The 24,735-nt window shown below is 46.8% G+C and overlaps 1 protein-coding gene, 1 long non-coding RNA gene and 1 pseudogene across 3 annotated transcripts in view; 1 reads left to right on the forward strand and 2 right to left on the reverse strand.

The window, feature by feature from the left end:
• LOC148687274 (DNA-binding protein inhibitor ID-3-A pseudogene) overlaps positions 1 to 1,510 on the reverse strand; it is a 21,700-nt pseudogene extending 20,190 nt beyond the window's left edge. Inside the window, exon 1 of the transcript XR_015947082.1 lies at positions 1,400 to 1,510. The product of XR_015947082.1 is annotated as a DNA-binding protein inhibitor ID-3-A pseudogene (transcript). The remainder of the gene's footprint in view (positions 1 to 1,399) is intronic.
• Positions 1 to 14,341, forward strand: part of LOC118084210 (uncharacterized) — a 16,315-nt gene extending 1,974 nt beyond the window's left edge. The window contains exons 3-4 of the long non-coding RNA XR_015947084.1: positions 7,696 to 7,849; positions 13,609 to 14,341. This is a non-coding gene — a long non-coding RNA (uncharacterized LOC118084210). The remainder of the gene's footprint in view (positions 1 to 7,695; positions 7,850 to 13,608) is intronic.
• Positions 4,831 to 9,787, reverse strand: FGFBP1 (fibroblast growth factor binding protein 1). Its single transcript, XM_035113568.3, has 2 exons — positions 9,745 to 9,787; positions 4,831 to 6,138 (listed from the first exon to the last, which is right to left on the reverse strand). The coding sequence occupies exon 2, from the start codon at positions 6,115 to 6,117 to the stop codon at positions 5,431 to 5,433; it is 687 nt and encodes a 228-aa protein (XP_034969459.2). The 5' UTR covers positions 6,118 to 6,138; positions 9,745 to 9,787; the 3' UTR covers positions 4,831 to 5,430.
• Positions 14,342 to 24,735: the final 10,394 nt, after the last annotated feature.

The following is a 24,735-nucleotide window of genomic DNA, read 5'->3' on the forward strand; positions in this document are numbered from 1 at the left end:
TTAAAAAACTGGACTGCATTTCAGCAGCTCGCCCATTTTCCTTTGAGATGCGTGTTGTGATCCATCTGTCTCAAGAGACAATGGAGTGTGTCTCTGGGGGTAAAGTCAAACCGCTGGAGAATCACACCGCCTGCTGTGACTGCAGAGACCAGTAACTGCTACCCCCTGTATTGTTTTTGCTGTGTTAGTGGCACTGAAGTGACTTCTCCAGGGTGCAAGCCAGGGCAGTGTGTATGGAGGTCCTGGGCTGCCCAGATGACAAGACCTCCATCCTGGCCTCACTGTTGTGGTCCAAAGGAAAACAGAGCAATACATTTGGCACTAGCTTGTCTACAGGAGTTGGCAGAAGAAGGCATACAAGGGGCCACCCAATTGTCTTAGGGACTCCATTCCATATTTGTGTAGGGCTTGCTCCTTAGCCTTTTCTTCACCCAAAGATATCCCACAAAGCAGCAGAGGTTTAGGATCAGACTTTTCCTTCTCCTAGATGAGCTACGTTCTGAAATGGATGAAATCCACCTACCCCTCTTTTCTCTCTGAAGCACATGCAGAAACCACCTTCTTGACCACTGGGCCCACTATTGGTCCCGTCTGCTGGAACCTATCTACACATGCAGGGGAAGTCCCAAACTCACTGAATGTTTGACACCCATTGGCCACCGTCACCTGGTTTAGCCATCCAGTCAAAATTGTTCCCAGAGTGTGGCCACTGTTGCCTGCTGACAACTTTGAGGAGCCACAGATGGGAGCTGAGTGCAGGTTGGGACACCAAAGGTGGATAAACTACCCCAAAAGGAGCACAACATGTTCTCCACCAGAGATACTACGCCTCTCCTAACACCCCCATATACACCATACACTTCAGACATGTAAGTCATAAAGATTTCAAAAGGTGAAAAAGTCTTATACTAGAGGGGGAGGAAAATACATATATGGGGGTAACTTCTGTTGAACACAGTGGGGCATTTTACTGTCTAAACATGCATAGGATAGTGGAGTCTATAGTCTGGGAGGCACGCGAGTAGTGTTGTGGTCTAATCCACTGAGCCTCTTGGGCTTGCTGATCAGAAGGTCGGCGGTTTGAATCCCCGCAAGGGAGTGAGCTCCCGTTGCTCAGTCCCAGCTCCTGCCAACCTAGCAGTTTGAAAGCAGGCAAAAAGTGCAAGTAGATAAATAGGTACCGCTCTGGCGGGAAGGTAAACGGCGTTTCTGTGCGCTGCTCTGGTTTCGGTGTTCCACTGTGCCAGAAGTGGCTTAGTCGTCCTGGCCACATGACCCAGAAAGCTGTCTGAGGACAAACGGCAGCTCCCTCAGCCTTTTAAAGCAAGATGAGCACCGCAACCCTAGAGTCGTCTACGACTGGACTTAACTGTCAGGGGTCCTTTACCTTTACCTTTACCTTTATAGTCCGGAATGTGTAACCTGTGGCTTTCCAGATATTGTTGGACTACAAATCCCATCAATCCTGGTCACTGGCCATGTTGGCAGAGACTGGTGAGAACTGGAGTCTAGGGAAGGGGAGAAATTTGATTCAGTTCATATTTAAACATGAAGCTACCTGTTTTGCACATTCTGAAACCCCAGGTGAACTGAAATGCAGCCATCCTTTGAAATTTGCACCTCTAAATTTTGCAGTGCAGTTCTATGGCCAACTAGTGTGTACAAAAATGCATATGCCAGGGGTCAAATATGCAAATAAATGCAAATATTAATGAAAGACCAACAAAAATGCATTGTATTGGGGAAATTGCTTTGGGAAAATGTGCACATTAGGCAAAATTGCATACAAAGGTGTGTACGTTTGGAGAGATTCACACTAAAATGCTGGTGAATTTTCATGACTTATAGAAAAACACAACTCACACCTCAATGTGAAAATGTAAAGAGCTGAACTGAGACTGGAAAAATGAGAAACTGAGAGAAACTGAGAGTGAGAGCTTCGCCCATCCCTAGGAGTCACTGATTACCCATCCCTGCTAAAGTCATTTGTTAGTTTGCCACAAGCAGGATAACAGGTGGAAAAACAGCATTACTGTATCTTTTGTTCCGGGCCAAACTGGAAGGGACATGAACAATCGAGCTTCTTTAGTCTGCTCCACTTGTGTAATAAGCAGGGCCAAGGGGATGAGTCTTTTTTTGGCGTGGAAAGGGATGTGCAAGGGAGAGGAACTGAACTCTCTCTTCCCACCCCACATTCTGTCGCCCCACATTTGTCCCAGCTGAGATCACTCCTGGGAGGAAAGTACTTGGGGTTGCAGACTTTCGGATCCCTAGACTTCCTATCCCTTTTGATATTCAAATTAGACGTCTCCCCTGGCCACTGTTTTATATGTGAACAGGGCAGGCACCTTACTTAACATACAGGGACATCCATGCATATCACATCAATTTTAATGCTATGTGTGCTTCATCAGAAGCTGAGATGTGACGAGCATTATAAGTGATCTGTCATGATGAACCACAAGGGTGGTTTCTTCTGTGTGGGTGGTACTCCCGAGGGAAGAAAGCTCAGACTTTGGGGTTGGTGATGACAATGAGTGGTCAGAGGGAGAAGAGGAAGAAGACTGGGAGGAGGGGGTGTTGGAAACGGAAGAGGTCACAGGACTTAGTGAACAGGATGAGACTGGGGCAGAGAGCTGTCCAGAATCAGGGGGCTGGAGAGAAGAGGGGGCCAAGAAGCAGAGATCTGACAGGCTGCTGAAGAAGCCAGGGAGTCTCCCCCTCTTGCTGTGACTAGCTCCCTTTCTCCCTGGTCTCCCAGAACACGTAGAGGAATGTAATAGTGGAGAAAAGAGAGACAAGATGAAGGAGCCTCAGGTTGCTGGCGAAGGACCAGGAGGAGTCATTGACAGTTGTGAGAAGGCAGGGACCGTAAGTCCTCGCAGCTGCTTAATTGGGGCAAGATCTACTGGGAAGCGTTGCTGTGATCCCCAGACCTGAGGTGGTTTGTTTGAATAAAGTGTTAACTTCGCTGACACCGGGTGTTTTATTGCTAACCTGCTCCTGACAGCTATTTTGGTGCCATTATTATGGACAGACTAGTTTGAGGCTTTTACTGCCACCTGACCTCTGCAGGACAGGGGAGATGATCTACTCGCCCTTGATGGATTCCGATAGATTTTCCTATTGACCTTTCTGGTGGACATATCCTGATGCTCTGGTTGTTCTCTGGATAATAGAAATGACTGCGTAGTAGTATACGCAATCACTCTCAACTGCCTTCTCCTGAATTGTAGAGTTAAACCACCACCCTGGTTTTCTGAGAAGCTGGGGCAATAGCACAGGACGAATGGTGCTTGAATGGTATGCGATTTGTGACAAATCCAATGAAAAACATGCTAGAACGGATGTTAGAGTCTAGCCTGCAGGGCTTTGCTCAGTGTCAGTCGCATTGTGAGTGGCAGAAGTCCTATTGCAGCTTGGTCTATGAGGAGAGTTGGTAGAACCCATGACAGGCTACTGCGGCCAATTTGCAAAATAAAATCACTCATATCAATTCTGACTTAGACTCCACATTTCTGACTGAGTCAAGGAACTTATAGTAAAGTGTATATAGGGACATATGCATATATGTCTGATTATTTGGAGACTTGTGTCGTAGCATAGTCATCTTGTTCTTACGAATGCTATTCTAAGATAGCAGTCTGAGGCTGTGTTCATGCAATAGTTGATTCCATTTTCACAAGATTTCCCTAACTGTTAATTTCCACATTATATTTGAGTTTTCACACGATGTAGAAGCCACTTGTAGATATCTAGTGGGTGTTTTGTGCTTATTTCTGTGTTAATTGCTTCCAGGAAAAATAAATTGCTTGCAACACTGTTAACCCAGAAAATTGTGGGAATAAAGTGATGACATTTGGGGTGGTATCCTGGCATACAGCTCTTCGTTGCTGTTTTCATGGGTGGATCATGGGAGAAGAAATGCATGTATGTGCAGAAAGCGTGGCATTTAGTGACGTTCATTGTTGTGTCATTCCATGCCACTGGTGTGAATGAAATTGAGTGTGACATGCTGAGATATTGATCAAAAAGCCAATAGCAGGTAACGTAGCAGTGTAAAAGGAACATTAGAAATTGAGGCAGACTCCCTCAGGGTCAAATTATATCTCTGATCCATCATGAGTGGAATAACTGGGGTTTTTCTTAATAAAAAAAATTGATTACATAGACTTATGTACTCAACATGCATGCAAAAGGCACATATCCTGTGTTTGTCCTGTGTTGATTGATTTTAAGTCTATTGAAAACTCACCAAATGGTCTTAGCGCACACAATTGTCTTGCAAGCTTGACAATATCCAACAATTTGCCTTTGGACGTTACTGAATTGTCCCCCTTCAAAAACCATTTTATTTATTTTAAAAAAATAAGATCCTGTATAGTACCATTAGTCTGGGTTGTAGATTAGAATTTCATACTACCGTATATATATATAATCTGGGAATATGGAACATTCATGGACTTCTCTTGGATTTGACATATTTCATTCATTGAAGGAGAGAAAAACCTCTTGAATTTTTTTCCATATGTCAGTCACTTAAATATATGAAAATGTAAATTAGAAATAAATTAGAAATAAGTTTGCCCCTACTCCAACAAGGTTCCCAATTCTATCCCATTTATTTTGGGATCTACGACAGCTGAGCCCATTTATATAGTTCTATCTGGGATTCCAGGTCACAGTGTGATTAACTTACGAGGAAACACAATGATGTTCACTGCAAGTAATAATGAACACATCAGAGAGAAATCTGGCTGTTAATTGTGGATATAAGATATCCACGATTTTTTCATACAGAAAGAAATGTTTAACACATAGAGAACAAACCTGAGTAGATATTTAACTTTATTAATTTTCTGCAACTCTGAAAGCAAAAGTACAAAAAGTGCATAGCACTGAAATAATCACTTTGGCTAGACATACCGTACTCAAGGGAAGGAGGAGATATTCAACAAAGCATAATATGTACATTTTTACAGAGGGCTTGTAACAGCCAACGGTAACATTTATATAGCATGCGATATAAATCAATTTCTCTCTTTAGAAAAATAGAATATACAGCATCTTTGATGACCTGACAAAAACAGTATCTTCTGGGGGGGGAGGAGACCTTTAAATATTCACTTTGAAGATGTCACCCTTATATGATGGGAAAACCAGCATGATATCGGCCTCAGTCCAACCTCCCTCCTTAAGTTGCATCATGTGACCTCTTCCCCACAGTTACGTGGAGGTAATGAGGGTGCAAGTGGGATCAGTAGTTGTGGCCATGGGGTTTGGCAGCAGCCCATTCTGGAGATGAAAAAGGAATCACCTTTGAGTGTCTCCAGGAAAACTGGTTCCTGGGCAAATGTATTAGAGGGCTATTTTGAATGGTTCGTCCTTCTACAATGTGATTTACATGTGCGTCTGTAGTAACTCATGGAACTATTTGCACTTCTTATCTTGTATCATTGAAATGACGAAATGGCAAAGAGACCGCCATAACTCTGAGCAGTGTTCTTCAGCCACTTTTCTCTGATCAATATAATCGACATCTTCAACACAATTGCTGGATGCTTTGTCTGGCTGAGTTCCAGGTGTATCAGGTTCCAGAGGGGTCTCCCGTCCATGCTGAACTGGCTTGTCTTCTCTGGAAGTATGTGGTGCCACCATTCTAAGGTGAGCAGCCGGTGGCCCTTTCCTACAGATTTTAGATTTTAAGATGCTCTTTGGGTCTTCACAGATGTTCTTCTGCCTCTTTAGAGACCGAGTAATTTGCTTCCAGAACACCTTCTTGTTTTGTGCGTACTGGGGACAGCTGGAAGGGTCGCCTGAAAATTCACAGGAGAAGGTGCTCTCCGATCTTTTGCAATCAATTTTCAAGGTAGCAACCTCTGCTTCATTCAGTGCCCAGGTACACTCAGACTTCTCTTTGGTGACGAACTTGCCTTTAAGTGAACCCTTCTGACCTCGGGTTTTCTGATCTCTTCCATTCTGGTTATCAGAGCCAGGCTGCGGCCTCTCACCTTTCCCATTTCCCCTTCTCCTCTCTTTCTGTATTTCACAGTCAGCTTGTAGCATCTGGGAGAACACAATAAGGGCACACACAACAGCGAAATGTCGGACCTTCATGGCTTGCTGTTCTCTTGAAACCTGTTTCGGGAGAGTGAAATGAATTTGTGACAAGCCATTCCCTTGGGGTTTACTCATATTTTCATCTTTAGCCATGTTGGCATCAACATTATCGATACCAGCAAAGATCATAAAGCAGTATGATAATCAGTGTCTCACATCATGGTACCATTCTAGCTTGGATTTATCTCTAGGGGGGAACCTCTGTTGCAATGCCTTAGCCTCTGGAAAATCAAGGTATTGATTGCACAAAATGCAAGCAGATACCTTATGCATGATCTATCCCCTCCATTTCTGAAGGATACTAGTTGTCTCTAAGCCTCGTGTTTACAAGATCTTGAACAGGTGGAGGTAAGAGCCAGAGCCAGTAGGCTTGATCCTTACCCTTCCTCTTTCTAGTTTTGTCAGGTGATGTGTGAACACCTGTATAGAGTTAAAGTATATGCTTTTCAGAGTGAGGGACATGACTGGGCTTTATCCAGGACTGTATGAGCAGAACTTAGGTAATGCACACAAAAGCTGCCCTTCCTCTTCTACTCCCTCCTCCAGGAGCACCCCCAAATCCTTCTACAGAGGGTATAGGAGACCTCCTGAATATTATGGGCTTTTATTTACAAGGATGAGGGATAGGGGGATTGCCCAAAAATGGTGAGCAAGGATCCTTTCCTGGATTTGGGGTAAGTCCCCCTCCCACTGCAGCCCTCTTGTGGTCGTGGACACAGCCACAGTGCCCCTAGCCTTCGGGAAGGGCTGCAGGGTGGTAGAGGAGGAGAGAAAAATCGAGTTGCACGAGCTGCCTTCTGCTTGCACAATGTCAGGTACAACCCATGACCATATAGTTAAATAGGGGGCAAGTCAATAAACTAGGAGCACCTTAACCAAAAGTCCTATACTTTTGCCAGGAATTGGCAAATAGGCATTAAAAAGACTTAAATAACAGAATTGGGTGCCTAATTTAAAGTAAATATTAAATCAATCTTTCTTGGTTTGGCCAGGACCAAACAGGATATTATTTTAAAATGACAAACTCAGATGTTTCTTGACCAGGAACTCATATTATGATCGTGACTACCTGACTGTTGCCACAACCAGTCTATAAGGTTAAATCTCAAAACTGCCCCAAAGGTAAAATTGGCTTTGGTACTATGTTTTAAGACCCCCCAGATAACTTTTGCACAAAAAGTGAAATTGTTTCCTTTCTCCCACATTCGCTTGAGAATGATGGCGGGTGTCGCCCAGGGTCGGGGGGTCTCTGCCTGTTAGCGCAAAAAGTGAATTTGTTTCCTTTCTCCCACATTCACTTGAGGATGATATCAATTTCTAATCTCATCCTAGATCTGTCTGACTGCCGAACCCACCTCTGAAGACAATTTAGGTTAGGAAATGATACTTCCACTCAGCCAGAAAGCAAACAGGGGTGTGTTTGAGAGCTCAGACGAACTGATTCTTCAGTCCAGAGTTTCCCTTTAGACGGAACATCGCTTGCAGCCAATATTGCTTGGAATTTATTCAAATATGCAGCTGTTTCACATCTGGCTCCCATTGCCCTTTCTTACTATCCCTTTTCTTTCATTTCAGCCAAATCCAAGTTAAAGAAGGATCAGGGAAAGAGCCACAAACAGGATGAAAAGTCTGCCAGAGGCAACAGAAGTGAGGGCAGAAAGCTGATGCCAATGTGTAGGAGTGCCCATAGAAAAGTGCTCCACCGTTTTCCAGGATGCTAGAACGTTGGGTGTGTATCTTTAAGCCCCTGCTTCGCACAGATTGGTTTGTTGTGAGGTTTAAATAATATTCTGAGTTCCTTGGGGGCAGGATCAGTGCAATCTGTACAGCAGATTTCTGTGCTCATGGGAAGAGCCTACTAGTAAAAAAAAAACAAAACCCTTTATCCTCAAATGGGAAAGTATGAAGCACAGGGCCATTCCTTATTCAAAGCTCAATAGCTAGTAGCCCCAATCTAGAGAGAGACTGCCACGCACACTTTAGGCTGCACATGCCAAATTGGGTGGCTTGGTTTATATTTAATCCAGGAGCTCTGTGCTTTATTGATTATTGAATAATCAAACCGTGTTTCAGATTCCCCTCTGATAATCATAATATAATAGAATTGTAGAGTTGGAAGGGACCACCAAGATTCACCTAGCCCAATAACCTGCAATGCAGGAATGCAGGAATCAAAGCTCTACTGGAGTAAAAGTTCATGTAAAAGTACCTCTCCAACTTAGACTTCTGAAAAATAATGAAAAAGACTGCAATCCTCTGTGTGCTTACGACTAACCCAATGGAGATGCATACAAGTCAGCTGAATATTAAATATGATGCTATGCTAAAAAATAAATAAATCAAGGAACGTGTTTCCTTTACAATGCAGATATACACATAAAAAATGATTGGGGGGGGGGGGAATGTACATTTGGAATTCGTTCTGCTGCCATAACCTGTTTTACAAACCTGAGTCCTATTGCTGGTGAACCACCCTGGGTGGATAAGCATCATTTATTACACGCAAGAATTGACGGTTATTGCATGATCTGTAACCACAGTTAGTGTGAAATTATTAAAGCGTGCCACTGCCACATCTTCAGTGCTTGCTACCACACCTCCTCCAACAGACCATTTCCAAGGCATTCACATTAGCAAAATGCAAGATTTACTCCCTACTTAATCAGAATACTGCTCACCCAAAGGCAAAAGTGGATACCCAATGGTTTTTTCTTCTATCCAACTCTTTGCTGCCTAGTTGGGGGACAGAAATCTTAACACTGCAGTTCTTGGCCCACAGACTTCAGAGGAACTATTCCAGAGCAAGAGACTGGATCAGCACACACAGATACTGCTATTTTAAGTCGGCATACTTGGCATAAAGCCCCACTGAGGTCAGTAGAATTACTTCTGAGGAAATAGGCAAAGAACTGGGCTCCACCCAGGCCTCAATAAGATTTAAGTAACCTAATGTGAACACAGGAAGCGGCCTTTCTGTTGAATTTAGTCCATCTAACCCAATAGTGTCAACCCTGGCTGGCAGTGACCACATACAGCAGTTGCATCTTTCTTTCCTGATTGTTGTTGGTGTTGAAAAGGAGCCTCTGAAATTTCAATCAGGAACAGAAGAGCAGTAAGGATGCTAGGAACATAGGAATCTGCCTTATACGGAATCCACTGGTCATTGGTCCATATAAGCCAGTATTGCCTATACAGGCTTGCAGTGGTTCTCTAGGGTTTCAGACAGACAGACTTCTTTCACACGGCTATCTGGAGATGCCAGGGATTGAACTTGGAACTTCCTGAGTCCACTACTGGTGTGGAGTGACTGCTTAGTTCTTTTGCCTCTTGCTATTTGCCCACTCACAATCACTCTCCCCAAGTCGCCTTTTCCACTATCTTGGGAAAAGCTGCCTGTAAAATGTAGTTTATAGTGGAAGACAGAGGGGAAAGGGTAAGCAGCCATCCCCCTCACCCCTTCTGCCCTCCTGCTGTCAGTTAATAAGAGCCTGCTTTTTAGTTTTAAAATGTGAATGAAAAAGAAAAAAAGCAGACTACTGTAGGTGAAGTGTAGTTTGCCTTTGAGCAGGCAACCGAGATTAGCATCCTATTGCAGACAAATTGCACGATAGCTATTACACATACCTCCTGCTGTCTTTTCAGCTTGTCCAAGTGTAAAACTCAAGGTGATTCCCGTCTCCTTCAAAGTACTGGCGCTTCTTGCCTATTTATACAGTCAGACACACCTACACGCCTTCGGAAGGGTATTACTCCACAATAGCACATTTTATAACCTTAGTAGTTTACTGGCCAGACACACCTTCTGGAAATATGCCAGGTCTTATTTGCAACAGTTAAAACACACACACACACACACACACACACACCGGTTACACTGCAGAGGCAGATATATGTTTGAAAGAAGGAAAACGTGCCAAATCCTTTCCCTTTCTTGCCTCACAAAGGGAGTCGAAACACTCTCTTGATATATGCAGTATCAGAACAGGGAAGAAGGAGTAGCAAATGATTGCTACAGACATGAATGAAATTCAGAAGGGGGAAAAAAAGAGCGCTCTCTGGTTGACATGAGTCATTACACTTATTTTCTCTGATTGTTAAAAGTTCCGTTCCCTTCACTACAACTTTTGATAAAGGGCGTCTCCAGCTGGTCAGCATTTTGCCAAAGTGACATATCGGGAATTGCAGGTCATGCAATTAAAGCACTTTGTCACCCTAAGACAAGGTTTGCCATGTGGCACCCATGAGTGCTGATGTACCGTCATCACCTTTTATGTTGCCTACAAAAGGGACACGAGTGGCGCTGTGGTCTAAACCACAGAACCTCGGGCTTGCCGATCAGAAGGTCAGCAGTTCAAATCCCCGCGACGGGGTGAGCTTCCGTTGCTCGGTCCCTGCTCCTGCCCACTTAGCAGTTCAAAAGCACGTCAAAGTGCAAGTAGATAAATAGTGGGAATCTGGTGGGAAGGTAAACGACGTTTCCGTGTGCTGCTCTGGTTCACCAGAAGCGACTCAGTCATGCTGGCCACATGACCCAGAAAAACTGTCTGCAGACAAACGCCGGCTCCCTCGGCCTGAAAGCGAGGTGAGCGCTGCAACCCCAGAGTAATCTGCGACTGGACTTAACTGTCAGGGGTCCTTTACCTTTACGTTACAAAAGATAGATACCCCCTCAAAAACCCCATAATATTTGTGAGGCTGTTTGCTCCTCTTGCTCAGAACCTGTTTGGACTAATTTAACCCCTCCTGCATTGAACACAACATGTTCATATTTCATAGGATGCCAGGACTGGAAACCCACCCTCATATTTGTTCTGAGCAGAAAGGGGAGAGGTGCAAAGATTGAGTCTTTTGTCCTCCCCCCTATTGATGGGGCAGCTGGGGGGGGCATTGGTGTGCCATTTTGTGTTCCTGTCTCTCTTTTTTGGTCTTTTACATATGGCAGTCATTTTATACAACCCCATGGCACATACTCAAAATTCAAAAGGTGCCCCACTGGCCCCCAAAAGTTGATGATCCTTATCCTGGTGCAGGAAGTTCCCTTTAAAAAAGAAATGGACGTTTTGTGGGGCAGTGCATTGAAAAGTGTGGAATGAATGGTTAACAGGAAGATATAAAAATATCTCACAAGTGAATCAGGATGAGTGCTGATTGTTTTCTATCAAGTATTAATCAAGAGTTTGTTCTGATTTGTTTGCGGGAAGGTTATAATTTCACCTCTAGGTAAGTTTTGTGCTGGCAAATCAGGAAGAATGCTGAATAAATATGTCCTCTGGAGGTGTCCCTAAAGAGCTCTTCTACAATTAAAACCACTTGTATGTCAGCAACCGGGACTGAAAAACAACAACCCCCCCCCAAACAGATTTAGGACACTGATGTTATTGCACACGAACAGCTAGCAGTCTCGTACCAGGCATTGCTTGGGAATTCTAAGAAATGAGAAGATCAGTGTAGTTTTGAAATGGATGGTTAAAATCAGTGTTAGTTTTGAAGGGTTCAGTCTGCTGTCTTGATTCAAAATGCCTTTGTATCAAAACATGGATGAAAGTCTGCAAACTTTTGTTCACTCTTAAGAGGTGTCCAAATGTATAGTGAGCAAACAACTTTTCAAAATATATACAGTAATATAGATAATACGCAAATAACAGATTGCAGTTTGTTGCTTTGAAAATGCCCATTAATGGGAGTTCTTCTATCTGTTCCCTGCAATGCCCTTATTTCAATAATGCTAGAAGAGGAGGAGGAGGAGGAGGAGTTTGGACTTGATATCCCGCCTTTCACTCCCCTTAAGGCAGGCATCCCCAAACTGCGGCCCTCCAGATGTTTTGGCCTACAACTCCCATGATCCTAGCTAACAGGATCAGTGGTCAGGGATGATGGGAATTGTAGTTCAAAACATCTGGAGGGCCAAAGTTTGGGGATGCCTGCCTTAAGGAGTCTAAAAGCGGCTAATAATCTCCTTTCCCTTCCTCCCCCACAACAAACACTGTGAGGTGAGTGAGGCTGAGAGGCTTCAGAGAAGTGTGACTAGCCCAAGGTGAATGTGGAGGAGCGGGGAAGTGAACCCGGTTCACCCGATTATGAGTCCACTGCTCTTAACCACTACACCATGCTGCCTCCCATTGCTCCCATTGCTGCAAGGAGCGGGTGAGCAGCTATGGGTATTTGGAAAACCCCTGCATGTTTTTGTAGAAATGCCATTCAGTGCATTTCTTACTTATGTAAATGACTTTTGGGGAATCTGGCCTGTCACATGACTAAAGCTGTCTTCATTGAAATCTGCAAGGTGAAAGTGCCAAGAAATACATTATACATTCAGCAGAATTCCCAACCATTCCACCGCCCAGCTTCACACGGAAGTGTAGGGTGGAAATCCCCACTCGGCAGACTTCTTTTCATTTACTTGCAAAGTAGCAATATTGGCTAAATTTTCAATCCTGGTTGCTGGGATTGATCATCAAAGCCATTGGCAAGGTCCAATTCTTACTTGCCAGCTATTCACCTTGCCACTTAATACTTGGATTTTCAGGGTAACATTGTTGGCTTGGGCTGTCTGGTGTCTATTAAATGCTGGTGTTCGGTGGATAATTTCTTCTGGCAGCAGAACATTTGTTACATGCAACCCCTTCATGGATCAATGCCCCCTTCATGGATCAATGCCTTGTCGTGGCGAAGGGGCTTGAATAACTCAGAGAAGCTATGAGCTATGCCATGCAGGGCCACCCAAGATGGACAGGTCATAGTGGAGAGTTTTGACTAAACGTGATCCGCCTGGAGAAGGAACTGGCAAGCCACTCCAGTATCCCTGCCAAGAAAACTCCATGGACAAAGACAACAGGCAACCCCCATACAAAAGGCTTTTGCCAGTTTAGGATTTTGCTTGTTCGCATATGAATGAATGAATGAATGAATGAATGAATGAATGACCACTGTCTACTTTTATTGTCTCATTCCCCCTATAATTTGCACGCACACAACAGTTTATTGCAATCAATTGCTTGATATCTGGTTTCCCCCCTACCACTCACAATGTAGGTTATATATATATATCTTATGTGAGAAAAGTCCTCGTATATGTAGCTCCCACCTGGTTTTCCAACATCAAATTGGGGTCAAGGCTGCCCAAGATGTTCTGTTCCTCAGACAAAGAACAAAATGACACCTTCCATTCCACATACAGAAACTGGCTGGACTAGAAGTTGAATCTGGAGATGAGACAGCATCCATCACCACACCCGAAAGCAGCAGCCAGCTTAGCTCCTTGACCCTCAACAGTGACCGCCAGAGCCAGCCGCCTCACTCTGCCTGGGACAGGGGTACCATCTCATCCTTCATCTCAGGCAACAAAATGTCTTGACCTGGTGGTGGCTGGTGGTGCCCATGAAGATTGGCAGAATGGAAGGAAGGGAAGACTAAACGTAGACGAAGGCCAGAGGCAATGGCAGGTACAGCCGATTAATTCTAATTTTGTCCCCATTCTTCTCTTGGCAGAATCCTACAAAGGACATTGAGACTAGGAAGGAGGAAGCTGGTAACCAGTGCCACCCCCTGGACTAGGTGTAAACACAAAGGTGGGGACTGCTTGAGGTTGTTGGGGCAATACTCCATTTGCTCAAATGGACCACCCTCCACTGGGCAACCTTCACTCTGATCACCACTTCTCAGCCACCTCTGCCCATTTTCCTATGCCCTCACATCTTTCCCCACCCCTTGCGCTCTCCATTATGTTTACCAGTCCCCCCCCCAGGGGGCGCAAGGGGGCCCATACCTCTAAACATTAATGAATCTTTGTACTTTTGTCCATTTACTGTATTTATTTCCCCTGATTTATTTGAACTATAAAATGGTGATTTTCTTGAGTCAAAATGAGAGTACCCCGAAACATTTTTTTTTAAAGGAAAAAAGCACTGTTGACTGCCACCACGCCTATTTGGGCATTAAGCAGTGTGTGTGTGTGTGTGTGTGTGTGTGTGTGTGTGTGTGTGTGTGTACATATATCCCAAATGGTTCTGTTTGAATTCCTGCATAACCAGTGAATTGAGTACAGTATATAGGAGTTGGCTTCTGGGACATGCCTGAAGATCATTACACTTCACTGAAAATCTCCATCTTCATCTCATTGTGATGAGCCTGTACCAACTGGCTCGTGAAAGTTATAGTTTTGCTAGAAGTTCTTGTTAAATGAATACAAAACACACATTGTTTAATAAAAGATTCCCCCCCCCCCTGAGATCTTTGAATGAGTTATCCTTCTTGGATCATCAACATCTATAAATCTAATATGTGGGCATGATTAAAAAGCAAACCTTCGTAATCACATAATTACATAAGAGAACAATCTGCTTGTTTTTAACTACCAACAATAACTCTGCCAATTTAATTATTCAAGATGAAAGAAGTGCTGTGTGGAAGTGTACTAGGACTGCCTAATTGTGTGCTGGGTTGCAGATTTTGGCTCCACTTACAGGCCATGAATGTTATTCCTGCTGCAATTCCCATTATGGAATTTCCTGGAATTCTGGCTTAACTTGCATGCCAGCTGGTAAACAAGTTAAGGCAGAATGATCGTTCAAATTTCTACCACAGAAACGTATTTTAAAATGGCGAAAGAGGGAGGCTTGAGGGCAACAGGGACTGGAAATTTTTCACCTTGACAAAAAAACCTGTTACCGTTTGAGCGGCAAGGGGGCAGCAAAACAACATTATCGTCATTCTTCCTGGCCATCGGGCTGAAGTGTGTGTAAATGAGGCAGCTCTTCCTAATTCAGTTCTTAAAATAGGTGACAGACAACTGGAAGCAAGGATGACTAATCTTAGTCCCTAGTATATAGCGCCACCAAGTTGTTTTTTTTAAAAAAGTATTTTTATTAAAGATTTCTTGATTTACAAAGGTATATGCAATGCCTCTTTCTCATATTTTTACATGTATCATTTTTGCAAATCAGTTTCATTTTTTGTTGATGCCTGAAGCCGAGCATCAAATTACATCCCTGCCCCAGGGATAGGACCAATAGTTGTAGAAGACTTACAGCTGCATTCAGGCAGCAGTTCCAGGCTAGGGTTGTCACCTTTAGTTGGGCAAAATACGGGACAGTTCAGGGGGGATTTGGGGAGCTAAAAATTGCTTTACCCGAGTGCTTTACCTTCCGATCTTGCTTTTTGGCCAACCACCCTTCCTTGCTGCTCATGCATCACAAACTCTTCCTCTCTCCACTGGAGCAGTCCCATTTGCAAACCCCCTCTCACTTTCTGAGTGTGATCAACCTTGCCCCTCCACAGGGGCGTACCCAGGATCAAAACTAGGGGAGGGGAAAGAGAGGGGAAGAGGGAGGGAGGGAAGAGAGAGAAGGGAGGGAGGGAGGGAGGGGTGAGAGAGAGAGAGAGAAGGAAGGAAGGAAGGAAGGAAGGAAGGGGTGAGAGAGAAGGGAGAGAAAGAGAGAAACGAAGAAAGAAAGAAAGAAAGAAAGAGGGGGAAGGATGGAAGGAAGGATGGAGCTCCCGTCCGCCCCCCCCCCCAGCTCAGGCTGCTTCTCCCCCCCCCACGTTCCTGTCGCTGGCTGCAGCCCGATTTCCATAACCCGCAGCAACTTTTCCCCTTCGGTTTTCAGAGGGAAAAAATGTGGGTTATGGTCCGTAAAATATGGTAATTTTTTTTTTTTTGCTTCTGGGGGGGGGCAGATGACCCCCTACCCCTCGCTGGGTATGCCCATACCCCTCCGGGAGCACAAAAAGAAGTTTCTGCCTGCAGAAAGTCCGGCTCAGGCTCTCTCTTTCCTTCTTGCACTGGACCCATGCCCTGCCCATACAGTTTTGAGGAGGAAAAAAGGCATCCCGTTTGAAGTCCAAACTGGACAGGGGCACTTTACCCCAAAAAAGGATGATCAATTTTTTCTAGGGATGTGCAGCAACCCTAGTTCCTACCTTCGTCTTATCTCCTGTTCGGTCTCTTGAAATGGTCTGCTTTACTTTTCGGCCTAAGACAGTCCTGCTGCCACTGCAACACCTCATCTCAGTGACTCCCAAATACACTTTAGCCACTTTTCACCCAAAGTGAAACAGACAAAAGCTCTTTTACCTGAGATGTGGAAGGAGAAACTCTGCTGAAACCTCTGTTGTTTTTCAATTTGGGGGTGAGGGGCCTCAATTGGCTCTTTGCCTGTGTCTTGGTTCATGTGGGCAGCCTTCTTGGCCAAGGTTGCTTTGGGGGACGGGCAAGGGAGGGCTCCGTCTGGGTGGCTTTCCCTTCCCCCACCCCACAGTGAGCCGGGGAGAAGGGAGACGCGGCCGCCCGCCCCTGCGAGAGGTGGCGACAGGATCAGCACCCCAAAAGTGCTCCTTTCGGGGCACTCATCCCGCCACCGCCTCTGGCAAGAGCAGGCTTCCTCCCCCCCCCCCAGCAGGCTGGCCAGCGCCCCCTCCATTTTGGCGCCCTAGGCAACTGCCTAGTTCGCCTAAATGGACACGCCGGTCCTGTTCCTCCCCCCTTTGGCAGTAGGGACGTGGGTGGCACTGTGGGTTAATCCACAGAGCCTAGGGCTTGCCGATCAGAAGGTCGGCAGTTCGAATCACCACGACGGGGTGAGCTCCCGTTGCTTGGTCCCAGCTCCTGCCAACCTAGCAGTTTGAAAGCACATCAAAGTGCAAGTAGATAAATAGGAACCACTACAGCGGGAAGGTAAACAGCGTTTCTGTGTGCTGCTCTGGTTCCCCAGAAGCAGCTTTGTCATGACCTGGAAGTTGTACACCGGCTCCCTCGGCCAATAATGCGAGAAGAGCGCGCAACCCCAGAGTCGTTCACGACTGGACCTAATGGTCAGGGGTCCCTTTACCTTTACCTTTAAGCAGAACAAAGGAAAAGGGGTCTTCTTGCCAGTTAGAAACTTTAATGATCACAGCCAAAGAACAAATAATCCACTTCCTAGGAATGGTGGTGCTCCTAATTAAGGGTTCCACCCACATCCTCCCTAGTCACCCATGTCACTACCGCATCTTGCAACCTGAGCTCGTAACAACTGTGCTTTCTCTGCTGCCACCTCATTTGCTCTCCTTGATGTTGGGCTGAGCAGATGTATGCTTTCCAGAGACAGTGAATCTGTTAACTCTCTCCCCCTCATGCTTCTCCTACTAGCTGTTCCCCATCCAGTACTTCCCAGCTTCTACCTTCTGAACTATGTCCCTCTGCAAACCACTGTTCCAAATCTATACTGTTCTCCTGCTCCTGGGAAGAGTCAGGATCCTGATCAGGAGCTGGGGGAGGCTCCCACCATTCCTCCTCAGTGCAGCCCTCCTCAGCACGGTCCCTGACACACGGACCTTCACGTATATGGCATTGCAGGATTCAAACCTGTCCCCCATACTGTCTAACATCCGCATGAGATCACTAAGTCAGGTCACCCTGAGCTCTAGAGCGCATTGCCAGTAGTATGCTGATGATAAGCTGCTCTGCTTCTCCTTTACATTTGCAAGCCTAGTATAAGGTTACCAGATTTTTTTCAATGAATCCAGGGACACTTTTCAACTTCAGTAGGAATGATAGGATTTTGTCAGGGGACCGATTTGTAAATACGGGGACTGTCCCCACGAAACAGGGACGTCTGGTAACCTTAGTCTAGTAATGGATGTGCTAGATTGGTATCCAGCCATAATAATGAACTGGATGAGAGTCATTAAACTGCAGTTCAATCCAAATATGGCTGGGGCACTGTCAGTGGCTGGTTCCCTATACTGGATGGGGTATGTGTGTCTGGCCTATGGATGGGGTTAAACACCCCCCCCCAAAGGAGCAGGTATGTAGTTTGGGTGTGCTTCTGGATCCATTACTGTCAAAACCTTATGTGACCCGGGACCCCAAAGAGGACTCTTCCCAAATGGATCAACCTGGAGCCTGCATTTGTCTCTTTAGCAAAGTGGGAACTTTTAGCTTGTCTTTAACATCTGGGAACCTTGATTAGTTCCTCAAGGCATGTATTCAGGTGTTAAATTAAGTACACAGCACCCACATGTGCACATTTGGTGTGCCTGCAGCAAACTCTGCAGGAAGTGTAGATCTGCCCTGAAATTAAAGAGGAGGCCACCCAGATCTTAATATGGGTGGTGGTGAGAAAGATAAGACTCTTAAAACTACATTCATGACTATGCCAATAATACATATTCACTTGCCGACCTGTTTTTAAATATAAAATCAGATCACTTTTGCCAGATACCGTTTACTAAAGCTGCTGAAGTTTGGGTGGCATTCAGCTGAACACACAACTTTGGTTTAGGCTACCCTGGGTGGTGACAGATGTATATTCCAAGTGGGGTGGGATTGGCTCAAAGATGCATTCACTACCCTGAAAACAAATGCCTCTGGCTGGACCACGGTATGTCTTTTAAACTGCTTCCACCCCACACAATGTGCAATCTTAGTCATATTTGCTCAAAGCAAAGCCACTTGTACTCAAAGAGGTTTCTATCCAAATAAATCTGAAGGGCTGCTTGCCTTAAAATGCATGTCCTTAAAATGAGCCCCTTCTTGTCAGTCTCTGTAGTTTTCACTGGTTATGCTTCCTTCCTTGTTTCGGTGGGTTAATGGAGGACCAGGTTAGTGCTGGTGTTTTGGCATGGGATGCCCTGACCTCGACTGGATCTCCAACTTTAACATGATTTTATTGTCATATTGTTTTCCAAATTAGGTCTTGTGATTCAAAGAAAACAGAAAGAGACTTCACTGTTCTCAAGTTGTTACATTTTATGAATTATAATATATGCCTGCAGCCAGGTAATGGAAACGACTGACTTGGCTTTCTCCGTAGCTTCCCCCGCAACCCCCACTCGGAGCAGTGGTTGAGTGGCCTGCATTAAGACAGTCTGAGAAGTGTTGGTTAAAGGAGACAGCTGCTTTAAAAGATTTAGAAAATAAGGCACTCATTTCAGTCAACACATCCGCTCTTGTATAGTAAAGGTATCTTTCCCATCCAACCCCAAATTGTTTTAATGCATTTCACTTTATCTATAATTGCACTAGAGAAATGGCTTTTATGTTCTTAATTTTCTCTATACAGGGAGATTTTTAAAAATATTTGAACACTGATGTTACTCATAATGCATGTTCTCATGTTGTCAAAGGAAATTGATGTATGGGAAAAGGAAATATTTTAGGAGTAGCTTAAGTTGTGTGCTTGCTGTGTTTATGTATTGAGCTGCCTTTCATGGCACATTTCTGTCCTTAAAGACACCCAATTTGGTTTTAAACTACATCTTCAGCCCTTTGAGGACACTGGTACTGACTATACTGTACTGAGTGCCAAATTTGGAATATTTTGGGGGAAACTGTTCACCAATAACAATAAGTCCTGTTGCAACAGTCGTTTGAATAAAGACCAGGCCTACTGGCTGCTGCTTTGCTCCTATATTCCTGGCTGGTATCTAATAAAGGATCAGGCTTCCAGCCACTTTGCTTTCTGAAAATCCTGGTCTGGTCTCTGTTTACTGGTATTTCCCCACTGTTTGAGCCTCGATGGTTCAAGCCTTCCTTAAGAAGCTGAACCCCTTGCAGGGACCCCAAATTTACTCCTATTTCATAACTTAAATTCTGTAGCAACCTCTGTAAATAATTTATGAAAAAAGGAAAATGACATAGACACGTATACTTTATTATTAAACAATTAGATAAGTTTCTGCAATAGACTTACAATGAATGAAATATGGTCAGTTACTTTAGAAGAAAATTTATGGTTAAAATGTTGCGATTTCTGAGGATGCCGTTTATCTGTAACATTGAATTTAAGTTCATGTTGTATATACGCAAGTAAGTATAAAAAAGCATTATTATCTATCTATAGAACAAGTTGGTACAAAGTACTGTACATACATTATTCAAGTTTGGAGGAAGATCAAGATTTTATAGTTCAATACAGGATATAGTTCAGCACAACAGGGGAGACATAAAAAAAAGGAAGGGATTGACCTTTATTAATACAATTTTCCCCTTTGAGCTTGAACCAGGATGTCTGTCATCTCCCACATGATAACCATTGACTATTTTCTTGGTGATGCCCCTCTTTAGCAGAAGTCTCTTAGTGAACACACACCAATTAATTGACCCCCTCCCTCCCCACAAACACACCGCCTGCTGCTCCTGCTCTGGGACGTGCCCCTTTGCACCCCAGAATAGGCTCCCTGGCCCAGAAGGCATCCCCCTCTGCACAGAGTCCTCCTCAGAACTTGACCCACCCCTCTGCCCCCTCAGCCCACCCTGCAAGATGTCAATCCTAGGAATGCACCCATCCCTGCAGTGCATTATTCCGCTGCCTCCATTGTCAGCAAGAGCAACCAGGTGAGTGAGGGACTTCTAAAGTTTTTTCCACTACTGTATCCTTTATCTTAGGAGAAGCTTTCACAGACCGCTATCTCATCAGATGCATGAAGTCTAATAATCCTATTATTACATATCATTTGTTATAGGAAAATCCTTGGGCTCACTTGGAATGGAAGAGGGCATATTCTGGCCAGTATTCAGGGGTATATTCTGCCCAAGTTAAAGAGGGCAAGGGAGCATAGTGTGGGAAGGTTTCAGGGTGGGCAGTCGAGCTGCGATGGGGGCAAGGGTTAAGAGGAAAGGCTTGGAAACAAAGGGTCTCTTCATACAGGGAGGGCTCAGGGGGCAAGGGGCTATATTGTGGGGATGTTTTAGGGGGGAGGGGCATATTGTGGGAAGGTTTCAGGGGAGGGGGCATGTTCAAGGAGGGTGTAGGGGGGAGGGGGCATATTCACTCCTCTGCTCCTTCTCCCTTCTACCCACCCCAGAATATGCCCCCTTCCCCCCTGAAACCCCCCAAATATGCTCCCTTCCCCCCTGAAACCCCCCAAATATGCTCCCTTGCCCCCTGAAACCCTCCCTGAACCTGCCCCTCCCCTCCTTAATCCCTCCCTGAACATGCCCCCTCCCCCCTTATACCATCCCTCAACATGCCCCCTCCCTCCTTAATCCCTCCCACAACATGCCCCGTCGCCCCCTGAAAGGTTCCCATTACATGTCCCCTTGCCCCGAGCCCTCCCTGTAAGAGACCCTTTATTTCCTTTTTAACTCCTGCCCCCATCCCAGCTGTCCCCTCCCTTCCTTAATCCCTCCCTCAACATGCCCCCTCTCACCCTGGTACCTTCCCACAACATGCCCCGTCCCGCCCTTAAACGTTCCCATTACATGCCCCCTTGCCCTCTGAGCCCTCCCTTCAAAATACCCTCCCTGAACCTGCCCCCTCCCCCCCCGAATCCCTCCCTAAATCTCCCCATTCCTTATGTGCCTGAACACTGGGCAGAGTACGATGAGGATTGACTGCCTCCTTAATCCCTCCCTCAACATGCCCAGTCGCCCCCTGAAACGTTCCCATTACATGTCCCCTTGCCCCCTGAGCCCCCCCCTGTAAGAGACCTTTTATTTCCCTTTTAACCCTGCCCCCATCCCAGCTCTGTCCCCTCCCTTCCTAAATCCCTCCCTCAATATGCCCCCTCTCACCCTGGTACCTTCCCACAACGTGCCCCGTCCCGCCCTTAAACGTTCCCATTACATGCCCCCTTGCCCTCTGAGCCTTCCCTTCAAAATACCCTCCCTGAACCTGTCCCCTCTCACCCTGGTACCTTCCCACAATGTGCCCCGTCCCTCTCTTAAACGTCCCCATGCCATGCCCCCTTGCCCTCTGAGCACTCCCTTCAAAATACCCTCCCTGAACCTGTCCCCTCTCACCCTGGTACCTTCCCACAACGTGCCCCGTCCCTCTCTTAAACGTCCCCATGCCATGCCCCCTCGCCCTCTGAGCACTCCCTTCAAAATACCCTCCCTGAACCTGTCCCCTCCTCCCCTTAATCCCTCCATGAATCTGCCCCCTCCTCCCCTAGACCCCTCCCTAAACCTGCCCCATGGGTATGTCCCAGAAATGTGGACAGAGTACGATGATGATTGACTGCCTCCTTAATCCCTCCCTCAACATGCCCAGTTGCCCCCTGAAACGTTCCCATTACATGTCTCCTTGCCCCCTGAGCCCCCCCGTAAAAGACCCTTTATTTCCCTTTTAACCCCTGCCCCCATCCCAGCTCTGTCCCCTCCCTTCCTAAATCCCTCCCTCAACATGCCCCCTCTCACCCTGGTACCTTCCCACAACGTGCCCAGCCCCTCTCTTAAACGTCCCCATGCCATGCCCCCTTGCCCTCTGAGCCCTCCCTTCAAAATACCCTCCCTGAACCTGCCCCCTCCTCCCCTTAACCCCTCCCTGAATCTGCCCCCTCCTCCCCAAGATCCCTCCCTAAACCTGCCCCATGGGTATGTCCCAGAAATGTGGAAAGAATATGATGATTGACTGCCTCCTTAATCCCTCCCTCAACATGCCCAGTCGCTCCCTGAAACGTTCCCATTACATGTCCCCTTGCCCCCTGAGCCCCCCCGTAAGAGACCCTTTATTTCCCTTTTAACCCCTGCCCCCATCCCAGCTCTGTCCCCTCCCCTCCTTAATCCCTCCCTCAACATGCCCCCTCCCACCCTGGTACCTTCCCACAACGTGCCCTGTCCCTCTCTTAAACGTCCCCATGCCATGCCCCCTCGCCCTCTGAGCACTCCCTTCAAAATACCCTCCCTGAACCTGTCCCCTCCTCCCCTTAATCCCTCCATGAATCTGCCCCCTCCTCCCCTAGACCCCTCCCTAAACCTGCCCCATGGGTATGTCCCAGAAATGTGGACAGAGTACGATGATGATTGACTGCCTCCTTAATCCCTCCCTCAACATGCCCAGTTGCCCCCTGAAACGTTCCCATTACATGTCTCCTTGCCCCCTGAGCCCCCCCGTAAAAGACCCTTTATTTCCCTTTTAACCCCTGCCCCCATCCCAGCTCTGTCCCCTCCCTTCCTAAATCCCTCCCTCAACATGCCCCCTCTCACCCTGGTACCTTCCCACAACGTGCCCAGCCCCTCTCTTAAACGTCCCCATGCCATGCCCCCTTGCCCTCTGAGCCCTCCCTTCAAAATACCCTCCCTGAACCTGCCCCCTCCTCCCCTTAACCCCTCCCTGAATCTGCCCCCTCCTCCCCAAGATCCCTCCCTAAACCTGCCCCATGGGTATGTCCCAGAAATGTGGAAAGAATATGATGATTGACTGCCTCCTTAATCCCTCCCTCAACATGCCCAGTCGCTCCCTGAAACGTTCCCATTACATGTCCCCTTGCCCCCTGAGCCCCCCCGTAAGAGACCCTTTATTTCCCTTTTAACCCCTGCCCCCATCCCAGCTCTGTCCCCTCCCCTCCTTAATCCCTCCCTCAACATGCCCCCTCCCACCCTGGTACCTTCCCACAACGTGCCCTGTCCCTCTCTTAAACGTCCCCATGCCATGCCCCCTTGCCCTCTGAGCCCTCCCTTCAAAATACCCTCCCTGAACCTGCCCCCTCCTCCCCTTAACCCCTCCCTGAATCTGCCCCCTCCCCCCTGAATCCCTCCATGAATCTGCCCCCTCCTCCCCAAGATCCCTCCCTAAACCTGCCCCATGGGTATGTCCCAGAAATGTGGAAAGAATATGATGATTGACTGCCTCCTTAATCCCTCCCTCAACATGCCCAGTCGCTCCCTGAAACGTTCCCATTACATGTCCCCTTGCCCCCTGAGCCCCCCCCGTAAGAGACCCTTTATTTCCCTTTTAACCCCTGCCCCCATCCCAGCTCTGTCCCCTCCCCTCCTTAATCCCTCCCTCAACATGCCCCCTCTCACCCTGGTACCTTCCCACAACGTGCCCCGTCCCTCTCTTAAACGTCCCCATGCCATGCCCCCTTGCCCTCTGAGCCCTCCCTTCAAAATACCCTCCCTGAACCTGCCCCCTCCTCCCCTTAATCCCTCCCTGAACCTGCCCCCTCCCCCCTGAATCCCTCCATGAATCTGCCCCCTCCTCCCCAAGGTCCCTCCCTAAACCTGCCCCATGGGTATGTCCCAGAAATGTGGACAGAATATGATGATTGACTGCCTCCTTAATCCCTCCCTCAACATGCCGTTGCCCCCTGAAACGTTCCCATTACACGTTCCCTTGCCCCCTGAGCCCCCCCTGTAAGAGACCCTTCATTTCCCTTTTAACCCCTGCCCCCATCCCAGCTCTGTCCCCTCCCCTCCTTAAACCCTCCCTCAACATGCCCCCTCCCACCCTGGTACCTTCCCACAACATGCCCCGTCCCTCGCTGAAACGTTCCCATTACATGTCCCCTTGCCCCTTGAGCCCTCCCTGTAAGAGACCCTTTCTTTCCCTCTTAACCCTTGCCCCCATCCCAGGTCCGCCCACCCTAGAACCTGCCCACCCTGAAACCTTCCCAAAATATGCCCCCCTGTCCCCGATATCCTCCCAAAATATGTCCCATCCACCCCTGAAACCTTTCCAGAATCTGCGCCCTCCCCCTTAATCCTTCCCTGAACATGTCCCCTTCCCCCCTTAATCCCTCCCTGAATATGCCCCCTCCCCAATACCTTTCCACATGCCCCGTCACCCCCTGAAACGTTCCCACTATATGCCCCTTTGCCCTGATCCCTCCCTGTAAGAGACCCTCCCTGAATCTGCCCCCTCCCCTCCTTAATCCCTCCCTAAATCTGCCCCTCCCCCCTTAACCGCTCCCTCA

Source organism: Zootoca vivipara, chromosome Z1, assembly GCF_965207765.1.
Source record: "Zootoca vivipara chromosome Z1, rZooViv2.hap1.1, whole genome shotgun sequence".
NCBI lineage: Eukaryota > Metazoa > Chordata > Lepidosauria > Squamata > Lacertidae > Zootoca > Zootoca vivipara.

Excerpts from the sequence above, each read along its gene's own strand:
- FGFBP1 (XM_035113568.3), bottom strand. The coding sequence starts at position 6,117 with ATGAAGGTCCGACATTTCGCTGTTGTGTGTGCCCTTATTGTGTTCTCC.